We start from the raw sequence: 10,069 nt of genomic DNA, 5'->3' as shown, positions 1-10,069 counted from the left end.
TTTTCTTTCATGCAAGTTTATTTAACATCTTACATCTAAAATCATGTTGTGGGAAATTTGGTCAAAACCCAACATGCTGTTTTTTAAAGTCCTCTTTGGTGATTTAAATCCACAAAATAACTTTTTCATCCAGTGTTGCAGGTTATTCAGTGTATGATCACTGTGGCGTAGTTAGTTCCTGATTCATACTTCACTGCTGGAGCAAACTTTTCACCAGCACCTGAATGATTCACTGTGGCGTACAATAGCTCATCCTCTACAATCTGTGAAAAAAAAATGTTAAAGTTTTTGTTGAAATACAGCATCACAAATTTGTATTTTTACAAAATGATGTCCATAAAAGCTCTTTTTTTTTGGACAGATTTTGACAAAAAATCTGAAGACATGAAATCATTCAAAGTAAAGGTATATTTTTATGACTTCCTGCAGTGTTTTAATGCTTCTTTCAAAAATAATACAATGAAATGAATAACATACCTCTGTTTTCTCTGCCTGCACTTCAACAGTACCAGAATTTGCACTTTGGGTTTGTCTATACCCTAAAGAAAGAAAGAAAAACAAAACTTTACTGAAGACACTGGGCAGTAATAAAATGGTATTTTAATTGGCCCACCATCTGTTGTTGGCTATATAAAACACCTATGCATCTAAAATATTTGGTGTAAAGTCATTTTTAGATAGCCTACACATAACCAGAAGTAAACATAGAACATGATGTTTGTGGTTTCTTACCTTGTTTTTTGGTCATGTAGATAATGCATATGAATATGATGATGAAGATGAGCAAAGAGAGCAGAATCATTGTCCCCAGAAACAGAAAAACAAAGCGAAAAGGAGCTAAAAATGGAAACAAAAGGAATAGCAGTTTAAATTGTTTGAACTGTTCCCTGTGTCCACAAAGACTTTTTAAAAGTGTTTTGCAGCATAAAAATGGCTTAAATGCAATTTACATAGCCTCCACACTGTAATGGTGACATTTTGGCACATTTTGTCTTCAGGTTTGCTTTTACAGTGAATGATTGTCCTTCGGAGCTCTTCGCCAGCTTTTCCCTGTAACAGTTCTTCTCCACTGACAGTGAGCTTACAGCAATGCTCAGAGGAATTTCGATGGCCATTGCTTCTTGATTCAGTGTAGAGAAAGCACTGTGGTATAGCCTGGTCCAAGTCACAGCATGTCAGATCAGTCGAGCCACTGAGATTTATCACTCCAAAACTAACAAAGAAATCTGTATATGGTGGTTGAATGATAAATATTACAAATATGAAAACATACATACAAGTGACCATATTTATTACTTTGGCATGCAGGGAGAATTATATTAAACTACACTATATTATCTACACTAACTTACCCCATAGGGTTTATTATTGGACCTCAAGGTATATATATGTACCTTTTTGAGGGTCAAAAAGCATTAAAAGGTACATATATGTACCGTTTCTTTTAAAGGTTAAGGTACAATATTGTACCCTTGAGGGTACAGCCCCCGTGACAAGCCATTGTACCCCTAAAGGTACAACTATGTACTTTATTTTCTGAGAGTGTACTTCACTATACTATACATTTCAGAGTGTGACCCTGTTATGTAGTTTCAACAGTTTTAGGGAAAGTAGGTTTTCACTTGCTTTAAACAAGCATTCTAATTTTGTTACAGTCTGTTTCTGTCAAAGTTTATGCAAATTTGAATCATCCTTGCATAATAAAATGCATAATTACAATATGGAAACCATCATTTTAATTAATTAAAATTATATAATTAATGAACACAAGATTTGCCACATACCTGCATTTGATAATTTGGCAGTAAGACTCACTGAAAAATAAGCAGCTGATAGTTAAGAGTGAGGTAACAGATGTCAATCAGACAAATACTCAATACATGTACAATTAAAATGTACTTACAGAATAAACACAGGTTTAACAGCTGGATCATAATTTCATGTGCTCCACCCGTTAAGACTATCAGGTCTTCATATAATATCTAGCATGTCAATGTCATCATTTAAGGAAAATGAATCATGCAGACAAACAGGATACATGATTGCTAATTTTGCGTACAGCTTCGCCCCCACCCAGACACTGTGAAGGTTCTCTGCATGACTGATTTCCCCTAGCCTATCATCTATGACCATCTAGCAATTCCACTTTTATTTCAGTTACTTACAACGAAATATGACAATATTAAAGCATAATTTAGAACAGACCTCATCAGGCTCAAGCAGAATGCAGGTAAATAAGAAAAATGGTTATGCTATACGCATCCGGAGACAGTGACAAATACTACAGACAAGAAACTGTCTAGTATAGTTCATGGACCATTGAGCAAGTGAATAAAAAGGAAACAGATGGTAGATCTTCTCACTTGCATGCTTGAGAAGTTATTTATTTTGTACTTTTCAAAAACTTTTTAAAAAAAGGTCGCATTAGTCAATCTGAGACTTTAAAAAAGGCTATTTTAAATGATCTGAAACTGCTTTCAGAGCCAAAACAATCTTAAAAATAGAATAAATTGATTTAAACTTCATTTGAAACGCTGTATCTACAAAATAAAAACAACAAACTGCATTATGGTAGATTTAGTTAGGTTTATTAAAGTGTAGAACTGCAGTTAAAAGTTCAAATTCAATCACGTAGTTCAAAGAAACATTCACAAGGGAGAATCTTTGTGGATTTTGAGAGTAATTAAAGTCAATTATGTCAATTAAAACAATTAAATACATAAAAGGTAAATTACATGATAATAAAAATAAATCTTGTCACTGGGACAGTACCCTGAATAGGTACCCTTAAGGTACTACTATGGGCCTTTTTTTTGGTGTAAATAAAGTACAAAGATGTATTGGAGCCCCGCACATGACACGCAGGGGGAAAAATATGTATATCGTGTGCACGAATTAACAAATCGTTTCCACAACTTACTAATACTGTATGTCTCGTTTAAGTAAAGCGTGCACATTATATAATAATTAATTCCCTCGTTTTACTAAATCGTGAGCATGATATAATACTTCTTTCCCTTGTTTTACTAAATCGTAGCCACGTTGTAATAATTTGTTTTAGTTCAATCAAATGTTCCAGTGACAAGCTTTTTTTGCACATTTTACTGTACATTTTACAGAGTGTTAAAACTCTGAAAAAATAAATGTTGGTCAATCATGATAAAACAATAAAAAGATTTAAACAGAACCTGCGCAAATCAATAATGTCCATTAGTCTGAGGTTCCTGATGTGGCCGAGTTTGTGTCCGGACTTGTGCTGAGATGTAAAGCAGACAGGGCATCATCAAGCGGGCCAGAGGGCGAGTCCTCTTTGGCTAACAGGTTATTCTTGCGGAGCTGACAGGCTTGCTGGTAGGGAGGCCGAATCGGAGGTTGGGTGGGCGGTAAATACTGATACTCTTTACTAGAATCAAGCTGTTTGAGAATAAAGCAAAACATGCATATCAGCAGACTACTCCTAAGTAATATAATTCATGGTCATACATTTGTGATTTGAAAGAAGCTGATCAGCACCTGAAGTGGATAAGTTCTGTCTGAATCAAAGGCACTAAGATCTCCACAAGCAAGGAAAGGAACTATTATTCGGTTTGGTCCCTCTAACTGGTTAAAGTTGACATCTGGATGGAAAGAAATTGCATTTAAATTGTGAGGAGGAAGACATGGGCAAATACATAGATATTTACAAGATGAAATGAGCACAAATGCCATGTATAGGTGAGCACAAGATACTGTGAAAGCACTAGTATTGGAGCAAGTTACCATAAGAGTGATCCAGTAAAGGGTTGGACATGTTGGGCACATAACCCTCAGGTGGAGAGTAATTCTGACACACCACAAACGCCTCTGAAGGGCGAAAACACAAAACAACACTGGTTCGTGTCTGAAAAGGTATAATATTGCCAAAACAGTTTTACATTCCCTCATGAAATTCTACTCTCACCTATGCTAGAGTTGCGGCTGCTGCGTGGTTTGGCACAGGTTACAGAGCTGAAGAAGATCTTGAGCTGGGAGTACAGAAGGGTCACATCTTTTCCCCTGAAGATCTATGTAGAAACAAGACATTGAAATAAAACATTTTATGGATATCATAATCTTGCACTGACAACGTAAATATAAATGAATGCATGACAAGACAGCTTACTTTTGCAACAAAGTTGCCACCTGGTTTGAGAACATGTGTGGTGATATTGAGAGCCTGTGAAAACAGAAAACATTACATGAGGTCCAGCAAGATCAGTCTAGGAGTCACATAGTAAATTAAAATAAAATCAAACATAAAATTATATTTACTATTAGTTTTTGCACGTTACCAAAATGTCAGTAGTCATTTCCAATACCAGTAAATTTTCACAGATTTCTGTACCAATTTCAGTAGCCTACCATAGCAAAAACTAGAACTATTTAACTATTTTATTTATCTATTCGAAAATAAGATAAAGAGTCAGATGCTATAGATGCTAAAAGTAAATAATACATTAAAATATTAGCTTCAATTTTTTTTCTTATTGGCCATTGTGTTCACACACTCAGCAATGCTCAAAACTAAAAAAAAACAAATTGTAAATAGAAACTGTTGATGCTCTTAACAGAACGAAGTACTGACACTTGACTATATAAACAATTTACTACGTAAAAAGTAATAATAAGAAAATAATGGTCACACTTTACAGTAAGGATCCATTTGTTATCATTAGTTAACATGAACAATAAAAAAATACTTCTAATGCATTTATTTGCCTTAGTTAAATGTTAATTTCAACATTTATTAATAAATGATATATATATAAAAAAGTTGGATCTGTTAAATATTATTTAATGGACCTGAAATAACATGGACAATGAATAGTTGTATTTATATTAACCAATATTAAAAAAGATGAATAATTACTGTAACAATTTGTATTGCTCATTGTTAGTTATTGTGAGTTAATTAATTAATTAATGTTAACTAACTGTCCTTATTGAAAAGTGTTACCAAAATAATAACAATAAAGGCAAATTATAGCAATACATACCGCCAACAAGAGCTGTGCCTGAATGTACTCATCTACATCATGAAGTCCAGTAACTATAAAGAGAAACAGATGAAAAACCTTCAATTTAAGACTTGGCTAAATCGAAAATAGTCTAGAACAGCAAGAGGGACATCATCCCCCGGTTTCACAGGCAAGGCTTAAGCTAGTAACAGACTAAAACACATGTTTGAGCTGTTTTAAATGAAATCAGCTTGCACTGGTGTAATGGGAGATTTTTGATTTTCATTACTTACTTTGATTTTCATTAACATACACAGGATTGACTTCTATGTGTGCTGCTGACCATGTGATATAATGATTGATGTGGAACTTCTGTGAGGCAGGAGAAGAGGGGGAGACGCCGAAGCCCTGACCCCTAAGGTCAAAGGGCTGTCCAATTTAGGACTTGCAGGCTGTAAGTTAAGCTAAACTAAAGTTCAGTATAATAGGATCACTGGTGGTGTCTTATCCATCTCTGGAGTTTAAAGAACCTTGGAAGATAACAATAACAGAGTATAAAGACTGGCCTGCCCCTCTCTCCTGGTCGCACTTGTTCCACAGACTGTACTTGTGACTTCTGTGTGGCAACTGGGCCTTCTTGCAAGAATAAATTACTTTTTAATGATCATTTGATTCCAGTCTATCTCTTATGCCAAAGATGATTGTTTAGGTGAAAAACTGCCACAACACTGGCATCTGCCATTGTTTTGTATCAAGATGCACACCTTTAATGTTTTTTTCTAAGGCACATTTATAAAAGATACTTAAATATCGTAATTGAACTAAGGCCTAAGCCAGACTTTCACTTTGTGAAACCAGGCCTATATGTTCAATACAATAAAAGTTTATTTCTCACCATCAGGGGCGCCATCACACACAACCAAGTCTGCAGACTGTCCTTCAAAATGTCGAATAATCTCCTGTGCTGTAGAAATCTATGGCACAATTATATGGAAATCATATTATTGGTATTGTGGAATATCTACTGTCCTTGACTCAAAAAAAAAATAAAAAAATACTAAAAGCAATACAAATATTCACAGATTAAAAAGATTAAAAAAATGTAGAGATTAATGCAATAATTACACATTATAGAATAAAATGCTATAATGACTTGCTTAAAAAAAGCTAATGGTCAAAATAATATGGACCCTTTTCACAGACTGTAAAGTTTTTTTTATATTTTAAAATTTCCAAAATGTCATGTACATTTATAACACATGCTTTGTTAACTAGCCATTAAATTACAGAAAACTACTTAAAGAGGACCTATTGGGGGGGGGGGGGGGGATTTATTTGACAAATTCATTTCCTTAAAGGAGAACTCCGGTCAATTTTAACATTGAGCTCATTTTGTTGTAAATTTGGAGTGCTGTCAATACAGAGAACAATGACAAAAATCGGTGTTGCCTACATCGTGTTATCCTCTTTTTAAAATTTGCACCCTGTTGACTTCAATGGGGCATATTTTAAACCTGCTTTTACAAGTGCAAGTTTACATTACAAGTGCACAGGTCATGTGAATGATTCCTTTAGAGTTAACACGGCTGAATCTGACTGCAATAGATGTGAAAGATATGAATAAAGTTAATTCGGCCAGCGCTCATACCTGTGTTTACATCCTGTTTTCGGTTGAAGTCCAAAGTAGTCGATTGTCGAGTTCACGCGCATATGTTTAGTTACCTATGATCACGCGCGTGAACTCGACAATCGACTACTTTGGACTTCAACCGAAAACAGGATGTAAACACAGGTATGAGCGCTGGCCGAATTAACTTCATTTTAACGGATGGTGTAGCAATATTGTTGTCCAGGTGGAAATCGGGAGAAATTCGGGAGAAAGGTCGGTCCGGGAGATTTTCGGGAGGGGCTTTGAAATTCGGGAGTCTCCCGGAAAAATCGGGAGGGTTGGCATGTATGATTATGCCCTTTTACAAAGTCTTCTTTATTTTCTTTAAAGAACATCTTATTTTCACATATCTGACATTGTTGCAGCACCTCTCTTCCCAGTCTGTCAGTAAAGCTCAGTTTAGTTCCTCCTGTCTCTATGAAACCCCTCCTTCCGAAAAGCGCAATGAGCTCTGATTGGTCCGCTGGATCAGTGTGTTGTGATTGGTCAACCATTTCAGCACGTTTTGGATATGGCACGCCCCTTGCCATAACCGCCAGCTTCAACACACTACTAATGCAATTCACTGAGGAATATTGTGACCTGTGCGTTTCCGAGAAGAAAATATTTTTTCTTACTCTTTTGGAAAGTCATAAAAACACTGTTTCTCTTTTGCTATTCGTGCAAATGGAACGCAAAAATTATATTTGTTGTAGCTTCCATTTTACACTATAAAGTTTACCCAACTATGACAACTTCCGCTTCTGAGAACCCCAGAAATGTGAAAAGGGTCCATTGCTTGCCCATACCAAGACCAGAATGCTGTTATTATTGATTTAAAGTGTAACTGTCCTGCTACTGCACCTTGGTGATGTCTCCTTGAATTTGTGTGACACCTGGCAAAGGAGCCATGGCTTGCAGATCAACTGCCACAATCTTGACCTCTTCACTCTTGTCTTTTCCACTGAACAAGAACAGAAAAGAGTTGAAGTGGCAACTAAATAAACAAAATTTCACTGAATAGTATATCTATGTGTTGTTCACACTTTATCATGAACAATAGATGAAGTGCATTTTGTGCATTTGCATTGAACTGACCGGAGTTTGCGGCTCAGGACTTGACTCCAGCTCCCAGGTGCGGCACACAGGTCCACAGCACGACTAACACCTGCAGGCAGGACATACACAGTCATCAGAATATAAAAGCCTGCTTTGATGTTGTCTATGTAGCCAATTCACAAGCTTTTGAGACATAGTTTATGACTCGTCATCCACTATCCAGTGCAGGCTGAAGCAAAATGAAGATCTTGCCTTTAAAAAGGTTGAACTCCTCATCCAGTTGCAGGAGTTTGAAGGCACTTCTCGCTCTCCAGCCCTCCTCCTTCGCCAGCCTGTAGTATATATCTCGCTTGTCTTTAGAGGAACGCCCCATTTTACCTTCACTCACTTATTCTGTAGACAAATAATGATACAATTGTACAAAACCAGCCAAGTTAAATAATGAATATCTGTCTATACAAATATTTACTTGCTATCTCACAGTAGAACAGATACTTTGAATACAACTGCGAACACATTCTTATTATTTTTCTATTTAGGTTACCACTTTAATTTAAATTAAAATGACATAACTCATTCTGTTCTTCGTCAACAGCATATTTATAGTTGGTAACGAATATTAAAGCTAACGGTTTTACGCAAAACCATAATGTCCATGAATGAAATATCATGAAAGTGTAATAAACTGTAATTTCATTAAATGTAACGTTACCTACATAAGATTACAGCTGAATGAGCGAGATTGATGTTTTTGACGCAACGTGACACTTCTTCTTCTTCTTCTTCTTTTTCTTCTCGCGTTGTTGCAGTAAATAGGAGAAAACACCAACACCTACTGGAGATGAGGTACTATTACACATGATGGTTATGGTATCATCGTGGTACTTGTAGTTTGTTTTTGGACATTAAACATTTAAACACAAATTACAAGCATTACGATTAGAATTATAACCATGTAGTATTTGACAGATGGGTTTTGAACTTTCCATGGTAATCACAATTTCTACCAAAATACCTAACTTAGTTGATACAGCCTTCATAACTTGGTCAACGCTCACTCAGCGCTGAACAAAAGAAAGAACATCTGAGAAAATGACAGTTTAACAGTCACAATACCTTATGAAATATTGTGACCAATGGTCAATGGACAAACAAATAAAAAACTGTATAGATAAACAACTTTCTTTTTAAATTATTTTATTTTACAAAATACTGCAGTACTCACATGTTTCCGAGTAAACATCAACATTTAATTGCAAATTCTAAACATTATACAATTATGCATATAATAATAAATTAACAATAAAAAATAGAAAAACAACTACAAAAACAAATAGGCCTAAATAAAAAGTGCCAGTATATAGAATATAAAATCTGAATAAATCAGGTACAGTATAAAAAAAAATAAAAAAAAATACTCTTTATCTCACAATCTTTTAAAGCCTTTTTTTTATTGAAAGAGTTTCTAATCTGTCTGTAGACAGAGCCTAATTTAGTCAACAAAACCATTAAGCTATTTTTTACGTAAACAATATACAACGTAAACTTACAGTTAGCCAATGAATGTACAATTTTGTCAATTCAAATAAATAAATGCAATAAATAAATAAATAAATAAAAGCACTTTTCATATTATTTAGAATAATTAGTGAAACCAAAAATACAGCGATTGAGGGAGGTATTGAATTTTTGTATTTCACACCAAAATATAACTGAATAAGTGCAATGCCAAAATAAATGGAATCTTCTACTAATTATTGTAGTTTATATTAATATTTTTTAAAATAAACTTTCTGTAAAGATTTGCTGCATAAAATATGAGTTTAATATTCAACATTACATTGTATGATATGATATAACGTGGTTTAGTAACAATTTCTCTTTGAGAAAAACATACTTTACAAGCAAAATATTCTAAAACATCAAATCGGATTCATATCACTGCCAATCTGCACAGACAGCTAGTGGTGCAGACACAACCATAGATATGTAAACGTAGATATCCCATTCTAGTCGACAACTCCAGACACGTCGACGCACCCGCCATCTTGGAAAGGTCTGCGTGTCGTCGTCACTCACAGCGCAGCTCCTGGTTGTGAAACCGCCGAGATTTAAATTCCCGAAGAAATTTGATAACCTTCTCACAGGCGAGATTAAGAATAGCATTTCACAGTTGAGATTAAGAATGTGTTGTTTTGTGATTTGTATGTATTAACTCAATATTACACCGGTTTTTATGCTAGGGTAACTGTGTCGGCTGATGCCTTTGTCTTGTTGTATTGTGTCAGTTTATTTAGCTAAATCATCTACTGAAGTCTATTGCAGATATAGATATTAATTCATGCTTCCAACTACTGTTGCAGTCAACTCGCACTCGAGTGTTCAC

General features: G+C 35.1%; 1 protein-coding gene across 2 annotated transcripts; it reads right to left on the bottom strand.

Moving 5' to 3' along the window:
- On the bottom strand, positions 1-8,520 carry ftsj1 (FtsJ RNA 2'-O-methyltransferase 1). Of its 2 annotated transcripts, none has more exons than XM_082140656.1 (16): positions 8,400-8,520; positions 7,936-8,076; positions 7,723-7,792; positions 7,489-7,588; positions 5,872-5,950; positions 5,016-5,068; positions 4,142-4,195; positions 3,941-4,043; positions 3,760-3,843; positions 3,514-3,617; positions 1,904-3,414; positions 1,785-1,814; positions 951-1,226; positions 733-837; positions 478-539; positions 1-263 (listed from the first exon to the last, which is right to left on the bottom strand). In XM_082140656.1, the coding sequence occupies exons 2-11, from the start codon at positions 8,054-8,056 to the stop codon at positions 3,211-3,213; spliced, it is 972 nt and encodes a 323-aa protein (XP_081996782.1). In that variant the 5' UTR covers positions 8,057-8,076; positions 8,400-8,520; the 3' UTR covers positions 1-263; positions 478-539; positions 733-837; positions 951-1,226; positions 1,785-1,814; positions 1,904-3,210. The 2 variants fall into 2 exon arrangements, with proteins under 2 accessions (XP_081996782.1, XP_081996783.1); XM_082140657.1 differs by having other exon boundaries at positions 8,396-8,473.
- Positions 8,521-10,069: the final 1,549 nt, after the last annotated feature.

Source organism: Leuciscus leuciscus (genome assembly GCF_965113295.1).
Source record: "Leuciscus leuciscus genome assembly, chromosome: 16".
Taxonomy (NCBI): Eukaryota; Metazoa; Chordata; class Actinopteri; order Cypriniformes; family Leuciscidae; genus Leuciscus; species Leuciscus leuciscus.
Note: the sequence above shows the minus strand (reverse complement) of the source record. Positions and strands in the feature narration are given on the sequence as shown.